Source organism: Doryrhamphus excisus, linkage group LG16 (assembly GCF_037039965.1).
Source record: "Doryrhamphus excisus strain RoL-2023G ecotype Guam linkage group LG16, RoL_Dexc_Guam_v1.1, whole genome shotgun sequence".
NCBI classification, from domain to species: Eukaryota; Metazoa; Chordata; class Actinopteri; order Syngnathiformes; family Syngnathidae; genus Doryrhamphus; species Doryrhamphus excisus.
Window position 1 is genome coordinate 4366667 of NC_136372.1, and position 24118 is coordinate 4390784.

At 40.8% G+C, this 24118-nt stretch overlaps 2 protein-coding genes across 3 annotated transcripts in view; one reads left to right on the plus strand and one right to left on the minus strand.

Moving 5' to 3' along the window:
• Nucleotides 1-15386, plus strand: mafk (MAF bZIP transcription factor K). Its single transcript, XM_058049208.2, has 3 exons — nucleotides 1-250; nucleotides 11754-11832; nucleotides 11898-15386. Exons 2-3 carry the CDS (start codon nucleotides 11788-11790, stop codon nucleotides 12333-12335), a joined length of 483 nt encoding a protein of 160 aa, XP_057905191.1. The 5' UTR covers nucleotides 1-250; nucleotides 11754-11787; the 3' UTR covers nucleotides 12336-15386.
• tmem184a (transmembrane protein 184a) overlaps nucleotides 13634-24118 on the minus strand; it is a 14901-nt gene continuing 4416 nt past the window's right edge. The window contains exons 3-10 of one of the 2 annotated variants that reach the window (XR_013629933.1): nucleotides 23791-23956; nucleotides 21083-21173; nucleotides 20927-21002; nucleotides 18602-18693; nucleotides 16890-17059; nucleotides 16619-16816; nucleotides 14781-16368; nucleotides 13634-14107 (exon numbers count right to left, since the gene is read on the minus strand). Coding sequence is in view for 1 of the 2 variants with exons in the window: in XM_058049204.2 (XP_057905187.2) it covers nucleotides 16139-16368; nucleotides 16619-16816; nucleotides 16890-17059; nucleotides 18602-18693; nucleotides 20927-21002; nucleotides 21083-21173; nucleotides 23791-23956 (1023 nt within the window). In the remaining variant the exon portion in view is untranslated. Of the gene's footprint in view, nucleotides 14108-14708; nucleotides 16369-16618; nucleotides 16817-16889; nucleotides 17060-18601; nucleotides 18694-20926; nucleotides 21003-21082; nucleotides 21174-23790; nucleotides 23957-24118 lie in introns of those variants that run through there. The other variant, XM_058049204.2, reaches the window with a different exon arrangement.

Below are 24118 nucleotides of genomic sequence, written 5' to 3' on the forward strand. Positions count from 1 at the left end.
GAAGCTGGAGCGTGGAATGTTAGTAACATATTGTTGTTGTTTTGGACTTCATTTAGTAGCTCGCTTGCTCTCTCGCTCGATCGCCTGTCTGACGGACTACTAAGCGGGGGTCGAGGCAGCTTGAACCGGCTTACCCTTTTTTTTCGGGGTTAGGGTCCCACCTAACCGGACATATTTGACACCTTTTTTCTTGTTGTTTTTGTTTTTCCACGCATTCCGATCTACGGAGTTGTACACACATCCATTGCAGGTAAGACTGTATTTTGTGTATTAGGAATATATTTGAATTTTAAGTTCTTGTTTGCTTTCTTTCGATACATTTCAGGTCAGATTGTCGAAAAAAAACGGACTTTTCTCTTTTATTTTTTACAAAAACAAGTCGACACGTGTTGGATTAAAAACAAGATGGCCAAACAAAAACTATCCAGGAAATCAAATTGATTTTAATTGACTTGTAGTGAAAGATTAACTACTGGTGTGTGTGTGGTTTTTTTTTGTAAAATATGAGTATTTAATCTACCTTTTAAATAAGTAATACTTGGGAGTTGTGGCTTTACTACGTAGGAAAGTTGATTTATGCAGGTTGTACTTTATTTATAATACTGTTACTATATAACTAGTGACTCACTTATAGTGAGTATATAAGTGCTCCATATTTGCATGTATAGTTTTTTATTTAATAAACCACAGACCCGATTGGCATATGCATGTATTATTTATGTACTTGGTTATGTACACTGCTGAATAGAGTACTTACGTACTTCTGCACCCTGCTCCCTTGACCTGATTCTGTTCTATTGTAATGGAAAAGATGAATCGGTTGAAATATGTTCACACCACTTGAACTGTTTTCATTCCCGTTCCCAGTGCGAGAAGGAAAAACAGGCCATTCTCATGCAAAAATTCCAGGCTGCCCCTTTGACATTGGAAACAACACGTGGTGTGCATTTTCGACATGTAGGACAAAGGGCGCCATGAGAAGTCAAGACCACCGGGGCAGGCGCAGAGAGGGCGTGTGTGTGTGTGTTGGGCGGTTGTGGGGGGGCACATATATCTATAAACACTACTGGGGGGGGGGGGGGGGGGGCAAAAGAACAAGTCTTATCGTCCCCTTCTTCATTTGACATCAATGTCTGTTGTTTTATGTCTAGGAGAACGTTTGAGTCACCATCTTGCACTTTAAATGTCACAAAATTCCAATCTTGGTTCCGGGTGGGTGCATAGAATGTGGGAGTGGGTGCTCTTGTCTGTCATGAGGTTACCATGTGGCTCCATTTTTTTTTTAAACCCCACACCTTTTTTTTGGGGTGGCAGTCTGAGTCACTTTTCCACTTGCATGGGGTGATGGTGATGAAGCGAAGAAGATCCATATTTCAATCGAGAGCGTTTATTTACTATTTCGTCTGGATGAAGAGCAGCGCTGAAGGCCGTGAGCGTTCATGTGGTGGAGTGTTGTGAAAGTGACATAGCTGCGGTGAGCAATGTGATGACTCACTGGGATGTTTGCTCTTATGTGCACACTTGGGAGGGAGGGAGGGGTGGCGGACATCTAGTTTTGATGATCGGCTTTGCATGTCTGTGATTAAATATCATGTACACAGCTCGTAAATACATAAAAAACAAGAAAGCCGGTCCTGCATTTATAAAGATAATACATCTTATTAGAGGTACTTACTGAACAATATGGTTGCCGCTGTGGTTGTAGTTTGCGGTGTTGTGTGAATGCTGAGACAAGCATTCATACTGAAGTTCTTTAAGTGGCTGAGAATTTCGGAATTCCACCAACACGCCTCTGAAGTTGCGTAAAACCTGCACAACATGACCTCAATCAGATGAACACTGCATGTTTTGCTTCTTCTTTGGCTTTGTACAGGAAGCTAGCTGAGAAAGTAAGCAACCATGCATGTGTGATGCGAATTATGTTTGCATTTAGCGTTCCTTTTATTGTGTTTATGTCCTCCCCAAAGGAGCAACTTTTGCTTTTTCTTTGACTTTTTGCAGACACACTCCCAAATTAGTGTCAATAATGGGTGTTAAATAAAGCACAATATACACAAAAAGAATGTTATGTTGCTTGTTGTCAAAAAGGGGGGTATTCTGCAAAACGTGGGAAGCCGCACTTGCCTGTTCAGTGACGGTAGCTCTCTTTTAAAGCAGCTGTGTCACCATGGTAACTTAGGCTAAACTCATAACCTGGTCACGACCTGTTTATGTCCAGGCATTCGGCTTAAAATGGGCGATGAAAGTGCCACTGTTTAACGAACCTACAAGCTTCCTGAGGGGATGGAGACAAAAAAAAAAAAAAAGAAAAAATAGCATTCCCTGATGATATTATCCATCTATAAGTGACACACATTTCCAGACGAGCACCAGGAATAAAATGCAATATAAAATATTCATAATTAGGCCAACATTAGCAGATATAAACATCACAGTGGTCCTTATATGAGTACTCACATCAACACTGCCATCTGGTGGTTGCTCCAAATCATTCATTTATTTTCTACCACTTGTCCTCATGAGGGTCGTGGGAGGTGCTGGAGCCTATTTTGGACAAGAGGTGGGGTACACTCTGGACTGGTGGGCAGCCAATCACAGAGCATATAGAGACAAACAACCATTCACACTCACATTCATACCTTTGGACAATTTGGAGTCGCTAATTAGCTTAGCATGTTTTTGGAATGTGGGAGGAAACCGGAGTACACGCAACCGGAGAACATGCAAACTCCACATAGAGATGGCCGAGGGTGGAATCGAACTTGGGTCTCCTGCGCGCTAACCACTCATCCACAGTGCAGCCTCCCCTGAATCATTTATTTTTTAATTGGATAAATATTAATATTAAAGCTGTGGCATGATGAGCGTTGATGAATGAAAAGACAAGTAGGGTATAGTTATGAAAATATTTTAATTATGTATAATATAATATGTAATTTTTCTCGCATGCATAATTTTTCTTGAATGCATCACATAATCAGTTCACAGTTCCACATGTCCAAAAGGAGTAAGAAGAAGCAAAGCTTATTAAATCCTACCCCTCCATCTGGTACTTTTACAATCAGTAACTGTTACATTTGTTCACTTCCTGCTTTCCATAATACAGTCTAGGGTTTTTTTTGTTTTTTTTAATAATGCACCTTGTACCGAAGTACGAGGTGATATGACCATACAATGACATAATGGGTACCATAGTAACTGTCAATATAGTGGGTACCATAGTAACTTATTTATATATTTTTTAGCAGTTTTGGACCCCGTGGTTGTGTTGGACGATATAATGTCCTGAATGCAGATACTTTTTTCCGTCGTGACACATTTCTAAAAGAGTCATACTGCTAAATCAGTCGGGAATCTATGAGAAACATGTTGTTATCCTTGTAAAGGTAAGCTCTCATTAGGTTGTGCATCCTGCTGGCCGGGCCTCATTGTGCTCAAGAGGCGTGGCTCGCTCCCAGTTTATTTATTTTGTGGGATGTTATTGGGAATTCCTTGTCTGGCAGCTTGCAGATGCAAAATTTTTGTCGCGACTTCCTGATTCCACAGTGACTGCAAGCTGGCAGAACATGCAAATGTCTAGAATGCCTTAGCTTGTTGTTTTTGGGCGCAGATCGAATCAGTTTTGATGCGTTCAAGTACCAACATGGGGTATTATTGTGTGTTAGAGAATGGGTAATATGAGCTAATGCGTCCTATTATTATTATTATTCTCACACAGTTTCCATGTTGGCTTTTTTTTTTTTCCAGCCGTTCTGCATTCTTGAAATTGTCTTTGGACTACACCGAGTCCTCCTCCCTTTCCGTACCAAAAAACCTCTAGTGGTCATGCCAACTGTTCCTAAGGGTACTTTTCCTTCCTCCTCGTGAAACAACGGGATTTTCCAGGAAACGTCAGCTCGGGAGGGTGTGATTCCCTGCCTGCCGCTTGTCGCTTTTACCAGTAAACAGCGTGACTCACCGCTCGGCTATGCGTACCGTTTCCTTCACATCGGATCCCACCAAATGTGCTGCGCTGGGGGGAAAGAGCGGAGTACGTGCAGGGTAGAACCGGAGGGATCTCCATGAGAGACGTCCTGGGGAGAAAAAAAATGCAAGGAAAGCAACACGAGTGAGAAGATTATCTATAGCGAGGCTGAACTTTGAATTAGCAAACAGAAAGAAAAAGGAATAAACAAGGCCCGGTGTCTGCTGTGGTGTTTATTTTCAGAGCGGTTACCTGGTGTAGCCTTGAACTTGACCAGAGGCCTGCAAAAACATCAACATGTGGCATCAATGAACACAAGCTGCAAGTGTTTTATCATAGCTGTGTGGTCAAACTAAGGACTAAAGTCTTGTTTTGGCCACAATCTACTGACAGTGGATCATTTCCAATACCAAACACATATACTATTCCAAATTTGACCCAAAGGTTAGGAAGAAAAACTTCCATTTTAAATCCCCTGCCAGGCGAGAACTCGTGTTATGTCATGCAATCTAATCGATACTGTATTCATTCATTAATTTTCTACCACTTATCCTGCTGGAGCCTATCCCAGCTGTCTTCGGGCGAGAGGCAGGGTATACCCTGGACTGGTGGCCAGCCAATCACAGGGCACATATAGACAAACAACCATTCACACTCACATTCATACCTATGGACAATTTGGAGTCGCTAATTAACCTAGCATGTTTTTGGAATGTGGGAGGAAACCGGAATACCCGGAGAAAACCCACTAATGCATGGGGAGAACATGCAAACTCCACACAGAGATAGCTGAGGGTGGAATCGAACTGGGGTCTCCTAGATGTGAGGCCTGCGTGCTAACCACTCGTCTGCGTGCAGCCCTATCAATTCATTCATTCATTTTCTACCGCTTTTTCCTCACGTGGGTCCCGGGGGTGCTGGAGCCTATCCCAGCTGTCTTGGGGCGAGAGGCAGTGTACACCCTAGACTGGTCGCCAGCCAATCACAGGGCACATATAGACATATTGTTATTCATTCATTAATCATATGACATTCTATGCATTATTAGAGACCTGTAGACATGAAATAACACCCCTATAGTCACCTTTACACTCTTATTACCGAGTATTCATTCATTTATTTTGTACCGCTTATCCTCATGAGGGTCGCAGGGGGTGCTGGAGCCTATCCCAGCTGTCTTAGGGCGAGAGGCGGGGTACAGCCAATCACACTCACATTCATACCTATAGACAATTTGGAGTCGCTAATTAACCTAGCATGTTTTGGGGATGTGGGAGGAAACCGGAATACCCACTAATGCATGGGAAGAACATGCAAACTCCACACAGAGATGGCCGAGGGTGGAATTGAACCCTGGTCTCCTAGCTGTGAGGCCTGCGCGCTAACCACTCGACCACCGTGCCGCCCGAAATTCAGTTTTTCCAGGAAATAATCTTTAACTACAAGAAAAAAATAAAAAATCGGCATGTTCACAGTATCGTGATATATCGTATCGTGAGCCTCGTATCGTGATATAACGTATCGTATTGCCAGATTCTTGCCAATACACACCCCTAGTATATACCATGTGTATATATAGCACACAATATTAGAACACAATATTCTGTGTGCCTTGAGAAATCAAAATAATCAAAAATGTCTGCGATTAATTAGTTAACCAGTGTTATAGTCCAAAGTCCAGTTTTCAAGTTTCATTTGTGTTCCATCAGTTCCATCTACCATATCTCACAGCTTTGAAACATCGTATTTGTTTTTGTGGACATTGTTAGGATGGGAATATTTTCCCACTCCGCTCCGGATATTCTTATCAACAACAGAGAGATACAACCATTACAAGACTTTTGACTTGGAACAAAAGGAACACTATTCACAGTTTTTTATGGGTCATCTCTTCTGTCTGGCTGAGATGCTTAGTCCTCATAACCTTGAAACCAGGTTTGACCAATGTAACGGCTTCCTGATCATTGGGACCGCCTCTCGGGTTTGTCGCTAATATTCTCTCCACGCTTAAATATTCAATTGTAGTCCTCACTTGAGTATTATTTCAACGCTCAGTCGCGTCCAGCCTGTTTTTGTCCAGTAAAAAACCATCCGTCGGTGGCCAAAAATAGTCTTGAAAGAGTTTGTTTTCAAAGTAACACGTCCACCCAAAACGTACCAGAACATTCTCTTGTTCTGCTCTCCACATCAATCAGTGTTTATTTCACCCGAGTCATTTGCTCTTTTCTGCTTTTTATCTTGTGGTGGTGGATCATTCCTAGCATTGTGTCATTATCATGACGTTCGTTGGCTTGGAAATGAGGGGATTTCTGAGGTTCGATGCTTAAAGGGTGGATAAGAAAGCAGTAGGACATCTAAGGTTGAAGGCTGGCCAATCTGTGTGGATTGTCTGACAATATGAAAATAGGAATAATCTGTTCCAGAGTCAAACTGTGACCGACCAACCTCTCATTAGCTGGCAATGTTTGTGTCGCATTTGAACATGCATAAATGTTGTAAACTACAAAAATACTCTGCGTTGCAGGCACACTTCACCCTTTAACACCTTTGCTCCTCCCTCTTTGCCACTTGCGCCAGTCGGAGGGTAGAGGTGCGGGTGCGCCACGCTGCGCCAATAATTTCAAAGTGCATAAAAACTATACACGATGAAGGCAAAATCTGACTTTTGTGTCACAGGTGCGCCTTGAGTATCTAACTTATTGACCTGACACACAAGTGTAAAAAGAAGTTAACCACTTCTGGTATCTTACTTTTTGATATTTTGAGCTGACGTACAAGTGTAATAAGAAGTTAAGCGCTTTTGGTATCTTACTTTTGGATATTTTGAGCTGACATTCAAGTGTAAAAAGAAGTTAACCACCTCTGGGATCTTACTTTTGGATATTTTGAGCTGATGTTCAAGTGTAAAAAGAAGTTAACCACATCTGGTGTCTTACTTTGTGATGTTTTGACCTGATGCACAAGTGTAAAAAGAAGTTAACCGCCTCTGGGATCTTACTTTTGGATATTTTGAGCTGACACACAAGTGTAAAAAGAAGTTAACCACTTCTTGCATCTTACTGTTTGATATTTTTAGCTGACACATGAGTGTAAAAAGAAGTTAACCGCTTCTGGTATATTACTTTTGGATATTTTGACCTGACGCATAAGTGTAAAAAGAAGTTAACCTCTTCTGGGATCTTACTTTTTGATATTTTGAGCTAATGTTCAAGTGTAAAAAGAAGTTAGCCGCCTCTGGTATCTTACTTTTAGATATTTTTGAGGTGATGTTCAAGTGTAAAAAAAAAGTTAACCACTTCTGATGTCTTACTTTGTGATATTTTGAGCTGACATATAAGTGTAAAAAGAAGTTAACCTCTTCTGGGATCTTACTTTTAGATATTTTTGAGCTGATGTACAAGTGTAAAAAGAAGTTAACCACCTCCGGGATCTTACTTTTAGATATTTTTGAGCTGATGTACAAGTGTAAAAAGAAGTTAACTGCTTCTGGTATCCTACTTTTGGATATTTTGAGCTGACATGCAAGTGTAAAAAGAAGTTAACCACTTCTGTTGTCTTACTTTTTAATATTTTTGAGCTAATGTATAAGTGTAATAAGAAGTTAACCGCTTCTGGTATCTTACTTTTTGATATTTTAAGCTGGCGTACAAGTGTAAAAAGAAGTTAACCAAATCAACAAAACCTGTGTCAATCTTTCGATGCACGCTGCCTTCAAGGCACCTTTCCCCACCTGACGTTTAGTTCCAAAATTGTGTTGTAATGTTGTAATGTGTTGGACCCGAACTCCTCGCATGTGCTCACAGGCGCCATTTGATTTGTTTGGGCACGTGAAAGGATGCGAGACAACTCGGAATTCCAGACATTTTGTACACTTTGCATCTGTTGTTTAACAAGTGGGGAGCGTCTCCGCCCCCCCAACCCCCCCTTCTTCTTCTTGTGTGCGAGTGCATGGCGGGACATATTGAACATGGTGAACATTTGCATGAGAGGCTGTGCACACATGTGTGTTCACTCAGGAATGTGGTTTTGTTCTCTTTTCTGAGCACCGCCATCTGTGGCTTTGTTTTTTTGGAGGTATTTTCCCAGACTCCCTTTTTGCGTACTGTCTTGAAAAGAACGGCTTTGCACAAGTTGTTGTTCTTGATTGCGAGAAAGAAAAAAAAAAAGCATTTGTCTGAGCGTCTGTATTATATCACGGAGGAAACGTCGGCGTCTTGATGAGGAAAACCTTAAAAAAAACACACGCCTGAAGAATTTGAGGAAAACAAGCCGGCCTCTTTGGCCCCCTTGCATGAAAAGGAGGGCCGCCCCCCCTCTCTCAGCCATCATGTACCACTTTTTCCATAATGTGTGCAAGGAATATACCCAGGGACCCCCACGCTGACGCAATGCTTCTTAAAGGAGACATTTTAGGCCGACTTGCACACAAGGAATGCCACATATTCTTGTATTTATTTTGGTTCTGCAGCTGTTTGCTGTGCAGAATCATCAAGTGTGGGCGGGGTTGTGGGGGGGGCAGATGTCCCTAAACAGGACTTGATCTGTTTGTGCAACATTTTTTTTTTTTTACTTTCCAGGTCTAGAAACGTGTCCCTTGTTGTTAGAAGTTGATCACATAACTGTACGGCATATTATAGCATTGGTGGCGCCCCCGGTGGTCATAATTCATTTTCTACCGCTTATCCTCACAAGGGTCGCCGGGGGTGCTGGAGCCTATCCCAACTGTCTTCAGGTGAAACTGGTGGCCAGCCAATCACAGGGCACATATAGACAAACAACCATTCACACTCACATTCATACCTATGGACAATTTGGAGTCGCTAATTAGCCTAGCATGTTTTTGGAATGCGGGAGGAAACCGGAATACCCGGAGAAAACCCACTAATGCATGGGGAGAACATGCAAACTCCACACAGAGATAGCTGAGGGTGGAATCGAACTCGCTGCTAACCACTGTTACACCGTTCAACCGTTTAACAATCTTGCTCAAATTTTACACACATGTGCTTGTTAGTCCCCTAAAGGTGTGTATCAAATTTGGGAGTGATTCGACTAAACACCCTAAAGTGACAGTGGGTGTTTTGTAGCATGTGTGTGAGAAATTTCAAGTCAATCTGATTTATGGGTTTTAATGACAGCACAGCCATGTGGTGTATTTGTTTTAAGGAAAATAATAGCACAGGCAATAACGGAGTATTTGGGTCGGATCACATTAAGGAAAACAGTTTCATTAAATTAAATTAAATTAAATTAAATTAAATTAAATTAAATTAAATTAAATTAAATTAAATTAAATTAAATTAAATTAAATTAAATTAAATTAAATTAAATTAAATTAAATTAAATTAAATTAGTCATTTTCTCCCAGTAAATTTATGACTTTGTTCTCTTCAATTTACAATATTATTCCCGTGAATTTAATTAAATTGAATGAAAATGACTGTATAATATAACATTTGTGGCAAGAATAAAGTCATAAATGTGGGAGAAAAGAAGTTGTACAAAATTTGTTAATTGTACCGTATATTATACCATTTGTGGCCCCGACCACGGCTTGTTGTCAGAATGCCTGTTACGATGGAATATTGAAATATATCATATTTTGATAATAAAGTTTTAAATCTAGGAGAAAAAAAAACTGTAATATTACAAGAACAAAGTCATACATTTCTGTAAAAATCTACATTGACAAAATTGACTGCATATAAAAGTGAAAATTTACAAGAAAGAATTATTTTTGCCTTTTTTCTCATACGTAGTATTTATTCTTGAAATCTCTGATTGTTATTATTTTTTAATGTGGCTCTCATACTCCAGAATAAGCAGCACAGCAGGGGTGCATGGTTGACAAAATGCCACCTTTTAGTGTTCATCAGTAAACCTTGACACTGCACTTCCTGTGGAACTGGTGATTTAACAAATAAAAAAATGAACAGAATGAGTCAGCATCTTCAAATAAGAGCTCTTGAAAACAATCCCGACTACCGGGAATATTCTGCGTCTTCCCGGAGTATCACTTATGGCTTACTTAAATTGTCAACTTGGCAGAAAGTGGTGTCAGCGCGGCGGCCTAAATTTATCCGTCAGAGTTAAATAAGGGCATGGAGCGGCTCAGGAAAGCCCAGCGTAAGAGGATCCAAGGGTGCTGATAGCGTACATTGTCTGACTGTAAAAATACATCAGTGACTACAAGGGAAACTATTTCTCCGTCATGCTCCCCGGACGGGAATTTTCCACACGCCGCCCCTGGTAAAGTTCAGCATAACTGTAAATGTTATATGCTGACGTGACAATAACGTATGGCAGGTTGGAATATACTGTACAGACTCTGAGGACACCCTCGCCTTGTAAAAAAAAAAACAACAACAAAAAACTAAAAAGGCAGGAAGGCTACTCTTGTTTGTACTCTGCATGAGCTCTTGCCTCTGCGGTTATGAATGAGCCTTGTTTACCCATTCGCTGACCATGTGACTCACACTCCCACGCCCATTCGCACGGGCGTTGCCATGGCAGCCGCTGAGAATGGAACACAGCACTAAGTGAAGGTCCCGAAATGGAGCCTCTCCTCTTTCTCTCTCTCTTTTTTTTTTTTTTTAGCCATGGGAAGCGTCTCCGTCACCAGGAGGGCTTTTCTAAAAAGAGTCGAAAGTTTGAGTGATGGGATTCTTGTTCTTGGGTGCTACTTTGTGGAGGGTGTGTACAATTAAAGCCACAGTGCCCTCTGCTGGGAGAAGTGGCACATTGACACATGGCAAGCCGAGAGTTTTTTTAAAATATATTTTTTTTAATGGTTCTATAATTTTCTTAAATTTAAACAGCTGAGGCATTTTTACAAAAGAAAATAAAAAAATATTTTTTCTTAGTCAAAATTCTATTGTTTAACATGAATGCATATTTATGTGTATAGCAAAATAAATGTTGATATTGTTGCAAGCTGCACGGTAACTGAGTGGTTAGCGCGCATGCTTCACAGCTAGGAGACCCGAGTTCAATTCCACCCTCGGCCATCTCTGTGTGGAGTTTGCATTTTTTCCAGGTACTCCGGTTTCCTCGCACATTCCAAAAACATGCTAGGTTAATTGGCGACTCCAAATTGTCCATAGGTATGAATGTGAGTGTGAATGGTTGTTTGTCTATATGTGCCCTGTGATTGGCTGGCCACCAGTCCAGGGTGTACCCAGCCTCTCGCCCGACGACAGCTGGGATAGGCTCCAGCATGCCCCGCGACCCTCGTGTGGATAAGCGGTAGAAAATGAATGAATATTTAAGCATTATTAGAGCCCTCTAGACATGAAATAACACCCCTATATTGACTTTTAAACTCTTATTACCCACATTTGTAAATAAAAGGAAATAAAACCTTTTAGGGGCTGCACGGTGTACGAGTGGTTAGCACACAGGCTTTACAAATTGGAGACCCGAGTTCAATTCCACCCTCGGCCATCTCTGTGTGGAGTTTGCATGTTCTCCCCGTGCATGCGTGGGTTTTCTCCGGGTATTCCGGTTTCCTCCCACATTCCAAAAACATGCTAGGTTAATTAGCGACTCCAAATTGTCCATAGGTATGAATGTGAGTGTGAATGGTTGTTTGTCTATATGTGCCCTGTGATTGGCTGGCCACCAGTCCAGGGTGTAGAAGACAGCTGGGATAGGCTCCAGCATCCCCCTGACAATAAGCAGTAGAAAATTAATGAATTCAATTAATTGTAGTTTAACTAATTGACTATGGCTTGTTTTCGTCCAAGTACTGTAACATGTACTGCTATTGTCCCCCCCCCCCCCCCCCCAGTGTGTCTCCTGTGAGAGTGTGTCCAGTTGTCTGCATGCAGGGAATGACGACTCCTTTCAAGACGACCAAAGCTTTAAAGGTAAGCATGAGACGCCATCTTGACTCATTCTCAGAGGCACCCACACTGAGTCGGTTTACTTCCAGGTCAAGAAGGAGGCGGGCGAGAATGCCCCGGCCCTCAGCGACGATGAGCTGGTGGCCATGTCCGTCCGGGAGCTGAACCAGCACCTTCGCGGGCTGACCAAGGAGGACGTTGTGCGGCTGAAGCAGCGGCGAAGGACGCTCAAGAACCGAGGCTACGCCGCCAGCTGCCGCATCAAGCGTGTCACCCAGAAGGAGGAGCTGGAGCGGCAGAAGACGGAGCTGCAGCAGGAAGTGGACAAGCTGGCCCGGGAGAACGCCAGCATGAGATTGGAGCTGGATGCCCTGCGGGCCAAGTACGAGGCGCTGCAGTGCTTCGCCAGGACTGTGACCCGCGGGCCCCTGTCGCCGGGTAAAGTGGCCACTACTAGCGTCATCACTATCGTCAAGTCGGCCAACCACAACAACTCAGGCCACGCCCCTTTCTCGGCTCCGTCCTAGTGTTGACTGGACTGGGCTGTCCTGAACCCTCATCCTGTGCACTGGGGGGGAAGCTCAGTCATGAGACTGGAGGATGATGGGATGATATCTCCATGTGATGTTATGCTGCATTCACACACCTCCTCTTTGTGGCGCCCCTTTTACACAGAAACCCACCAAAGTGGGTCCACTTTCGCTTTTGTTCATTTATATGACAAACACGCCCACGTACAAGACATCCATCCAGTACCGGGACGCTTTTGGGGCCTTGACCCCACAGTTTACACAACAGCACAACATTCCCGACTGTGTAAAAGGGCCTTTTTTTTTTTACAATCTGCCCTCTGAACACCAAACTGAAGAACGCAGCACTCACCTGGCACAGCTTGTATACTTAAAGTCCACCTTCTTATCATTTCCAAGCACACCTCGTCCCTTTGTGAGCCTTCAAACTGTGTTGCCTTAACGCATCCTTGGATTAGAAATACAGGATAATCGTTCCAATGGAGTCCGTCCTGTCAAACAGTGGATTGGGTTCTTAGGGAGGTTTAGCTGGAGTTAGTTTAGTGACTAGATATTCCAACACCACATCTTTGAGCACTTACTGTAGGAGGGAACTGTCTAAGTCGCAGTATAAAACAGTAAACGAATCAGAAGCTAATCAATTACCGGAAGCTAGTATGCCCTTTTACAACAGCACTTCCTGTATGGGATTGCGTTCATGTGAATGCCACTGAAAAAAAAAAAGATTTTACTCTCATACAAATACAAATTAATATCCTAAAATTACAAATTTTCAAACATATTTTTCTTTATTTTTTGTAACATTACAAAAATATTGTAAATTCAAATTAGGACATTATTTTTGCACAATTAAAATAACGTAATCAATCAAATTCCTACTTTTTCATCAAATAGTCGCATGACTGACCCAAAAAAAAAATCACATTTTTTTTGTCAAATTTCAGCGTTATTCTTGTCAGGAAATATTTTTTTTAAATGAATTTCCGACTATTATTGTACTATAGCAATTAAAAAAATCTATTGTAGTGTCATTCCAAAGTTATTTTTATGTCAAGTTATTATTTTGTTCTCAAAAGCAGAACATTATGACTCTTTTGGGCCAAATTTTGTAGTATTACTACATATTTTCAAAAAAAAATTAAGTAAATATTGAAATTACAATTTTATTTTTGTAAAATGACAAAATTTCCTCCATTAAAATGTTATAAAATTTAAATCTCAAAGTAAAAATAATTAAAAAGTATGGACTATCTGAGTTATGTTTATTTTCGGTCAGTGCTAGCATTTACTGGTTAAAAAACAGCTAATGTGCTAGCATTAGACAAAGTACTCACCAATTGTCATCCACAGTCACTATACGGGACACACTGTATGTGCATAGTGTGTGTGGATTGCTATGATATGCTGTGATGTAGTTATTTTTCCAATGGCATTTACATTTTTCTGCATTCGCACGCCATTTTCTGAAAATATTGCGTTTTTCTCGTCATTCAAAAGGTAATCCCTTTTGGATAAAGCTAAAAAGAACATAAAATAACTTAGTGAAATGCTTCCTGAACTTATTAGAGACTTGGGGCTCACCCCTTTTTAGCTGTGGTCAACTCGCCTCCGTCCAGAGAAAATAAAGACGTCATTCCTACTGCAGGGTCAGGCCATGTGCTGCTGCTGCTGGTGACTCACACACGGTGACTTTTCTTTTTCATTCATTTTGATTTTTTTTTCCTTGCTTTTGACACACTCTTGTGCAAGAGGACTCCTGATGCTGACCTCTAAGTGGAAGGAGGAGGAGGAGGAGGAGGAAAAGAAACATCAATTTTGGCGTCATGGCAACCCAATGCTGTAAACACCCGTGCTCTTACAACTCAAGCCATTCTTAAGAAAGGACAAAAAAAAAAACGTTATCAGGATCTTCTCTTGGCCTAGAGGATATGACTGTTGCCCCCTCCAGAAAGAAAAAACTACACTGGGGGGGGCTTTGCTGCTGTATAACCTGCTGTGACCTTCCAGCGGGGGCATTGCTGTGTCCTTACTCTCATTTTGTATGTTCTTATTTCCATAGGTTTTATAAGCATTATACATTATATAAATATATATATATATATGACATATTTTTCTATATTTATGTTACTATCTCGGGAGTGGTGTGTTTATGCAACTTTTATGTTATTGATGCTGACGTTGTATCCACATTTACAATGAGAAAAAAACTATTCTCATGACTTTGTGAGTATTTATAGGCCACGGATAGTTTGCTCTCAGCACACTTGTTTTTATTTTTTAGTCAGCACGACTGAGATTCATTGTTGACGGTTCACTTTTTGGTTCAAAAGTGCAAAAAAAAAAAACAAAAAACAAAAAGCATGCACAGCTCTTATGTTATTGCGGACTATTAATTCCTCCTAATGATGATGGTAATGATTATAAACAGCTAAGAAACCTTACCTGAAAAGAATAATTCCAATAGCTGCTACAGGACATCCTGTCTGGAAGACAGTGAAAAATAAAGTAAACACAAGTGAAACAGTGACCTCTAGTGGCAAATTGAGTTCAGTGTTCAATTTCAGCTTAATAGTAAACATTTGAACAAAAAACAGCCCTTTAAATGTTATACAAAAATACAGATATTACCTGTGTTGGATGTCTTGATCCTCTCCGTCCTTCTGTTCACGTCCATACTGACATAAGCCATAACGATGACAATGGATTGTTCTTTTCCTATTAAATGAAAATGTGCCCAAAACACACAAAAGCTAAACCAGCCCGACAAGCTCACATATATTTGTGTTTAAGGTGTCGGATGCACAATAGAATGAAATGCATTTTGAAGAGCTACGACATGTCATTACTCTGCTCATGAATATTTATTTCATTCAACTGTATTAAAAATGCCTAAATTATTTTTCTTGACTTTCACTTCCTTTCCGCCCCTCCCCTGCATGAGCATCCCAGGTGTATAAATCAGTAGTTATCTATGCTGCGTATTTTCAAATTATGCTAAGTTATTCCATGACAATGGGTTTTGCTGTCTTTTTTTTTTTTTACTTCCTCCTCAATGAAAAGGTTCCACACAACCATGCACACTTCCGTTTAACAGTCACACACGCACACGTGTTTTTTTTTTTTTATTTTTGCATGAATTCAAATTCAAACGACCTACATGCTAGTTTATTGTTCTTCTCTACCGTCAAAACAGCAATCATTGGCACAAACGGGTCCTAATTTGAATAACCATGTACAAACGTGGCAAGTCACTACCAAAGTTGTTTTGATTTCTGTTAATATTAAAATCAATTCTGTACATTATGAAAACAAAATTATAAATAGTGACCTCTGATACTAAAAGGCTTTACCAAGTATGCTAGTATTCATAATATTCAAGCAGTCAGAAAGACGGCTGATTTGATGTTGACATTAAATACATAGAAAAGGATTCTGCAGTTTGAAGTACCTGCTCCAAAATACGTGTCTTTTTCCTGGAAGCGGTCCATGTTTTCAGAGAAAAATGTGTGAAAAATGGCAGATGCGGTCCACCAGGTGGCGTTCCCAGCCATTACCGTCATCCTGGTCGTTGGCTTGTCAGCTCGTCAGATACCACCGAGGTAATTTTAAGGCCAAGACAGATAAATCTGGAGTTAGTGAGCTAGAGGTGTTAAAAACCAGCATCAATATATGCTCCTTAAGACCCAGGAAGCAGCTTTACGTCAATACTGTGAACAGTGTTTGTGCCCTTTGACATACTTTGTTTTCTCTATGGGGGGGGGTTGGTGCTGGGGGGGACACACGCACCTGCATTTGAAAGCCTACAATTCATCATCAGAAGTGATCAGCATGACTTTGTCCGGCTTGCGGGATCTGCTGGCGAAGGGGCCGGCTTTCCCGTTGGGGCAGGGCGGGACCACTTCCTGTGTGGATTGCTGTGTGTATTGCTGGTAGGCGGGGGAGAAGTTGTGGATGGCATCCTGGACCATGTCGCCTGGGTTGATGGTCTCCTTCAGACCGCTGGAGATGCTCTGCATGGGCGGCATGTTCTCTGCGAGGGGACGAGGGACAACACACAGCCATTGTCTAAATATCTGGCAACAAATGTGAGTAGGAAAATAATTGTACACGAGTGCTGCCGGCGCTAGGGGAGCTATGGTTCATGTGTGACATTGCAAAGCGGACTCACTTGGACAATTTAGACAATAATAGCAACAACGTTGTGTCATTTTCAATGGAGGGTACATCCAGACTAGCGATTCAAGCTGCACACAGACTACTCCAAACATGTTTAATCTCACCCGGCACGTCGTTCTTCTTCTCCTGGTACACCGTGCAAGTGAAGGCGTATCGGAGGGCAATAGCAGCAAAGAACATCTCGATGCAGATTATGAAGTTCTGCCAGCCCGCTGCCACGGTGCCGGCGCCGACCTCTTGCCCGTCGATGTAGAGAGCGTTGGGAATGACGCCGCAGCGCTCCAGGATGGCGAGAACCATTCCTGAAAGACATTATCGGTTATCTAGAATGACTTTCCAAATAAGAAGCCCCCTCAAAAAAAGAGGACCCTTTACCTTGCCAAAAGGATAAGAAGATGACAGACTTGATGGTGAGGAATTTGAGCACGGGCTCGTACGGCCTGAGGAGGTCGCTGGTGGCAAAGAAGAAGAGGAAGAGGGCGTAGAGCGACAGGCTGACAGAGAAGTTGTAGATGATGGTGATGTACAGGTATCCTCCGTTCACGCTGCACACAAGACAAGAGGAGAAAACACGTGTGGTCACACCCAATGTCATTTATTCAACCTTGGACATTCCATGGTTGTCCAATTCGGAATTTCATCCAAAATTGTATGTGGCATAAACATTTCAAGGTGAGAATGGTTGCTTTTTGCTTTAAAATATTGGATTTTAGGTCCTACTCCAAAAAACATTTGGCCAAATATTAGGATGTCGCACTTTGTTCAGTGGTGCTTGAACGCATCACCAAACTTCATTCATTAATTTTCTACCGCTTATCCTCACGAGGGTCGCAGATCATGCTGGAGCCTATCCCAGCTGTCTTCAAAGCGAGAGGCGAGGTACACCCTGGACTGGTGGCCAGCCAATCACAGGGCACATATAGACAAACAACCATTCACACTCACATTCATACCTATGGACAATTTGGAGTCGCTAATTAGCCTAGCATGTTTTTGGAATGTGGGAGGAAACCGGAGAAAACCCACGCATGCACGTCGAGAACATGCAAACTCCACACAGAGATGGCCGAGGGTGGGATTGAACTCGGGTCTCCTAGCTGTGAGGTCTGCGCGCTAACCACTCGACCGCCGTGCAGCCTATTATTTATTATTTATTATTTATTATTTATTATTTATTATTTATTATTTATTATTTATTATTTATTATTTATTATTTATTATTTATTATTTATTATTTATTATTTATTATTTTTCATAATTATGGCATATGAAACCTTCTTACTGTCTTCTAAATATGTTTTATAACATTATTAGTTACAGTTACCAATGTGCGTGTTATTGTGTGTAACTGCACTATAGGAGTCCACAACTCAATACAAAGGCCTGGAAATGAGTTTAATAGGTCTGTGCGTCCGTCATCGTTGTTATTCAGTTAGTCAGTGAAAAGCTGGTATCTCCAGTATGAATGCTACGTGTTTTGCTTTGTTGTATTTTTGGGACTAGCCAAAAAAAAACAAAAAACTGTTGGCTAATTGCAGCCAGACACGACAGGTGCAGCTAATAAGAATCTGTTTATACTTCTCATTCCTGCATGCATCTGATCAAATCAACGTTTGTGGTTTCTTTAATTGTCAGTCCGCCTTTTCCAGGTTGAAGAGGTTGAATGAATAAACTAATAAACTTCTGCGCCCCGGTAAACAGTCTGTGACTCATCAGGTTATTTAGGAAAGAAATCTTCGCCTAAACAGTGAAGCAAAGTCAGACGAAAGTAGAGTCCTTCTATGTTTCTCAAGGCGAGCGATACAAAGCTTATCCGCCTCAAGTGTTGTTGAGTCATTTGCAAGATAAAAACCATCCAAACTTTCATACAGACCAAAGTGAGAATACAAAAAAAGAAGACACTGTCAGGGCTGTGCACTTGACTTGAGAGCCGGAGAGGAGATATGCGGCGGTATTATGAAGCATCTCCATCTGTATACTCTCCTCACATATGCGCTAAAACCTCATATGAACCAGAGGATGATGACAGTGATGAATGAGATCATTGTGTTTGTATGCACTGTATGATGAATAAAATGCAATCTCACTTAAAATCCCCATCGTGGTATTTTCCGTAGGCCTGCAGGATGATGGTGATGGCGGCCATGATGGGCTTGACGATGCAGAATTGAAGCGTTGCCTGTGAAACACGAGCACAAACATGAATACTTTTTTCTTTATATAGCTCATTAGTCAGAAAAAGACAAGTAGTCCCCAATTATAGCTACTGGACACCTGTATAATGAAACTAATTCCAATACAAGAATTGTATTATAAATTCTACCATTAAAAGGACGATATTGTTTACTTTCCAGGTTTTACTGCACTGCATCATACTGAGAGTTGTTTCTAATATTTTGATTATCCAATTTTGCTACGCAAGAGACACAAAAGTACAACAAAACAATCTCCTCCATGCAACCCTGTCTTCTGCACACCAACTACACTCATGTCCTCCTTCACTACATCCATAAACCTCCTCTTTGGTGCTCCTCTACGCCTCCGACCTGGAAGCTCTAAACGCAGCATCCTTCTACCGAATTATATAAATATTATTATTAATATTTTCACTATCTCCCCCCTGGACATGTCCCAATCATCTCAGTCTGGTCTCTCTGACTTTGTTCTCCAAGGTCTCTAACATGTAATGTCCCTGTGATGTACTTGTTCCCGATCCTATCCATCCTGGTCACTCCCAATGAGATGAGAACCTCAGCATCCTCATCTCGTAAAAGCTGCATTTTTTTTTTACCAGAGTAGATGTCTCCAAAGTGCGGCCTGCACAATTTAAAATTAAAATTAAACAAGAAAGGTGAGGGGGGATCCAGTTATTTTATGAAATGTGAGAATAAAGTTAATATTAGTTAATATTAATATTGTTATTTATTATTATATTATATTATTATTTTTAATTATTATTATAATAATTATTTTATTATTATAAAACTTTTAATGAGCATAAACCCATAATACATTGAGGAAAGAAACATTTTTGAACCATAAAGTTTATAAAAATTAAAAAAAATTTGAAGTTGTAATATTACAAAAACAAAAAAAGAATAAAGTCGTATTTTTTTGAAAAATAAACTTGGGAAAATTTGTAGTATTACAATAACAAAGTCAGAATATTATAGGAATAAAGTCACAGCATAAATTCCAAGAAGAAATATTTGTAAAATAGGAAAACAAAAACAACAAAAATGGGAAACGTCCATGTAATAATCAATTTCATTACCTTTAACCTCTAAGCCTTTGAAACTAGAGGAACTGACAATATTTATTATTTTATCTGTACTGCACAGACTGATATTGAAAGTGAAACCAGGACAAAGCAACAAAATGGAGATTGAAGAGTCAAATTGCATATTGAGTACAATAAATTGGGACATGTTGCCTCCCTGACAGTCCCCGGAGACAATTTAAATACAAGGGTCACTCGTGGAAAGCAGACCGCCCGCCTGGCACTGACGCTGGCATAAAAATGTCAATTCTATAATAGAGTCTTGACTTGTGCTATTGCCTGCTTTGATGCCATTGAAGAAAAACAAGCTAGCGTGATAGCATCTGACAAGCGTGACATTCAGGGGGACACAGTGCACGTACAAAAGTCAACTGTGTGTCTCTTGGCTCACATTAATTGAGAGAGAAAAAGGGCGAACGGGTGGTGGGGTGGGGGGTGGGTGGGTGCATTCTTTCATAGCGGCTTTATTTAATGGCTTTAACATTTAATTATTCACTACATACGCGTCTTTCGTCGGCGGTATACTTTACAAAGAAGTGAATCAAACAGTCAAGTGATTTCTAAGCGTGTTGGCAACCTGCTGGCATTTTGCATTAAAAAAATGACTAAATCAATTTTTCATGATCAATTTCCCTGCTTGAATTGACCTAAGGTCTTGTTTTTTTTTGTTTTTTTTTCCAGTTCTTGGTTGACTGGTGGCAACAATCGACAGGCCAGATTTGTTATGTTCTCCTGAGTATTAATTAAGAGCAAAGCTACTCCATGTTGATGTTACAGTCAAAGCTCAGCATCTAAAATTGATAATGTTGTAATTATAGGTTATCACATGGGGGGGGGGCATGATACTGGGCCTGATACCAGACAAACCATGTGATGATCTTATTATCACATACTATTTAATCATGAGCTTTGACACAGTATCATTTCGGCCTTTTCCCGTATCATTCATGGGCTGTTTCTAGGGTACACGGCCAATTAATACTGTAGTATGTGATAATGAAATATATAAAGCAACGTTTTTAATCTCGCTTTGAGGGGGGAGCGTATATACAGAATCAGTGCTACAAGCCCCGGCATTGTTGTTTTTGTTCCGACAGATTTAGATTATGTCTACATTGCAGGTAAAGCTCACCTGTTTACAAAATCGTAAGAATCCGATAGAGTAGCTCATTCCGACCAGACAGCAGGTTCCATACAGGCAGCTTGACCTGCACAGGATTACAGGAGAACCGTTCAAATTCATTGCAGAAGCTCCATAAGTTAAAGGAAAAGTTCAAGGAAAACTCACTGTATTGGCTTCCCTCGGATCTCGGACATAATTGCGCTCTCTCCTCCCAAGTACTCAAAGGACAGACTCAGGAAATTATAAATGACAAATGCTGCAATAAAAAGAAAGATTTTCATTTTACATGAACAATTAATTAAGTAGTGGCGGCACGGTGGTGTAGTGGTTAGCGCGCAGACCTCACAGCTAGGAGACCAGGGTTCAATTCCACCCTCGGCCATCTCTGTGTGGAGTTTGCATGTTCTCCCCGTGCATGCGTGGGTTTTCTCCGGGTACTCCGGTTTCCTCCCACATTCCAAAAACATGCTAGGTTAATTGGCGACTCTAAATTGTCCATAGGTATGAATGTGAGTGTGAATGGTTGTTTGTCTATATGTGCCCTGTGATTGGCTGGCGAGCAGTCCAGGGTGTACCCCGCCTCTCGCCCGAAGACAGCTGGGATAGGCTCCAGCAACCCCCGCGACCCTCGTGAGGAAAAAGCGGTAGAAAATGAATGAATGAATTAATTAAGTACACATTGTCCAAAAAAAGTGTCAACTTAAGTTCCCATCACTTTCAAATATAACTTCATTTCAACAAAGAACCAATACAACTTCCGTGCATGCGATAAAGGATAATTAGTGCGACATTATGGAACAATAAATGTTTCGCTTCTTACATTAAGAAGCTTGCGAAGGTTGTGTGTCTTGGAAAATCCCTTCCTAATCCTTTGTTGCTATTTAAAGAGGGGGGGATTAAATGAAGCTAATGCAGATGGTGTCCAGTCAAGAGAAGAGTGGGATTCCCTTCTTCCTGCCTCTTGATGGACCGCACCAATCAATCAGCCACTAAATTGGCCTTGCAAACCTGAAACTAATCTGCTCAATGATATACTGTATACTGTAGCCTCGTTTTGGTCTCATCTAGTGGATTTTGTCATTTATTCCAATATGCCGAGTTGCTCAACCTAGTGGGATTTATCCCAGTTTTCCAATCCTTTGAGAGAAAATGTCCTTAACTCTATTGATAAGGGGGTATGTTATTTAAACCTGAAACAATAAATCCAAAGTATTCCGATAGGATGGAGTGAATGCTTTTCTGACAGTGTCAATCAAAACTTAGCACTTTTAATTTTGGATACGGGTCTTGCATGTGTACATCATATTGTGGGTAACTAAATAAGGTGTATTGTTTCAAAAAGATGAACACCGTGTAGATAGATGCGGTGTCAACTATCACGTATTGGAAAAACTAGTTTGGTGAGTTCCTTGCCTTTCCTGGCAAATGTTGAAATCCGAGTGAGGGGGATGCTTGCGCCGCAGGAATGGAGCCGAGCCGATGCAGTATCGGCGTAAGGTTCTGATACCAGCATAATTCCCGTATGTTAAAATTCCAAAATCACTTGTGCTTGAATGTTGTCAGTATGCGTATGCGCTTCAGTCGGCGCCCTCATTCGTGCCGCACACGGCTTGATGCGTTCGCAACCACACAAAACAGTTGGGACATAACAAACTCGCCAGTTAGTGGTTCGAATTTCACGGCTTCACTCTGAATAAATGAATAAATCATGCTGTTTTGTGGTAGTACATAGAACATTATTAGTCAAAAATATACATATTTAATCAAACACTACATATTTTTGTCTTCAATTAAGCATAAAAATTGGTTAATGAATTAACGTACAAACATAAGGCATTCAGAAGACCCATTCAAAGACGCTGCAAATGATATGCATTACGCTACACTGGTCACTCGGTGTCGGTCATGTTACTTAAAATGTTCAGTGAGACGAAAAACAGGCTTTTATTGCAGGTTTGAATTATTTCAATGAAAACTCCCTAATAAAAATCCCAAATGAAACAAAGGGCTCCTGTTGCCAAGGCAAGTTGAAACTCAATTCTGTGAACTGTTGCCTTCACTTCCTGTCCACCCGCCAATCAGGTCCCCAAATAAGAAACGGTTATAGTAACACACATGAGCACAATTTATGTCTTAGATAGCTTTTTTTCCTTTTATTATGTCTACTATATTGAGTAATACAAAGGTAAAGGTGATTATAGGGGTGTTATTTCATGTCTTCAGTCTCTAATAATGTTACAAACCATATGTAGAATCTACGTGAATAAAATCTAACTACGTTTTTAGACGCAAAAAAGTGGCTAGATGAAGAAAAATACAAATATAAAGCATTGAGAAGATGCAATAAAAGATTAAGATAAAGGAACAACAAGGAACTCTCCCAAGGCTAAATATGTCTTATATGTCTACTATATTGAGTAATACAAGTGTAAAGATGACTATAGGGGTGTTATTTCATGTCTTGAGGGCTCTAATAAGGTTAAAAACTGTATTTCAAAAGGTCATAAAAATGGTTTTCTATGCTCTCGCTACATAAGCATTAAATTTATGAATCATGAATTCTACTTTGCAGAAACTGACCTGGAACCAATTAACCCCGATAAAGAAGGGACTACTGTACGCTAAAGTTCCGGGGCGCTACAATATCATACTTACTCGTAGAAACTTACTTTGTTTACTACAATAATGATAATGAGTTCTGCATTCATATGTGGAAACATCCATGTTTGCTGATATTTTTCTAGCTACATTTGCTGGTACTCTTTTGGTGTGGTTCCTTCTTGAAGCTAACAGAGCACCGGTATCGGTATTGTATCAGTATAAATCCAAATTCAGAAGTGGAAAGAAATGTGGACCCTGGTGCACGTACGTACCTTCGTAGCAATCTCGAACGGAGTCAAAGTAGACGTAGTACTGGTTGTTGCTGATGAAGAGCAGGCTCAGCCAGGAGTCAAAGGCGTAAATTGGCACGATGAGGAGAATCCGGATGATGTAGCGCTGCTCGTTGGGGACGGTGTAGGAGCGCAGGTGTGTGTAGATCTATTAGCAAACCACAAAGTTAATACTAGCATTGGCAAAGCACAAAACTCCAAAAAAAGCTGCATGGAAATGAAAATAACAGACTGCTGCTGTGATATTCTGCATTTATTAAAAACTATGCCGAGCATCTGCTTGTAAATGAATAATGAACTTGGTCAGTCC

What these genes read in the sequence shown, in the direction of transcription:
- mafk (XM_058049208.2), top strand. Translation starts at nt 11,788, where the DNA reads ATGCAGGGAATGACGACTCCTTTCAAGACGACCAAAGCTTTAAAG. An exon ending in AGACGACCAAAGCTTTAAAG is followed by an intron (nt 11,833 to 11,897) that starts GTAAGCATGAGA and finishes GTTTACTTCCAG; the next exon opens with GTCAAGAAGGAGGCGGGCGA.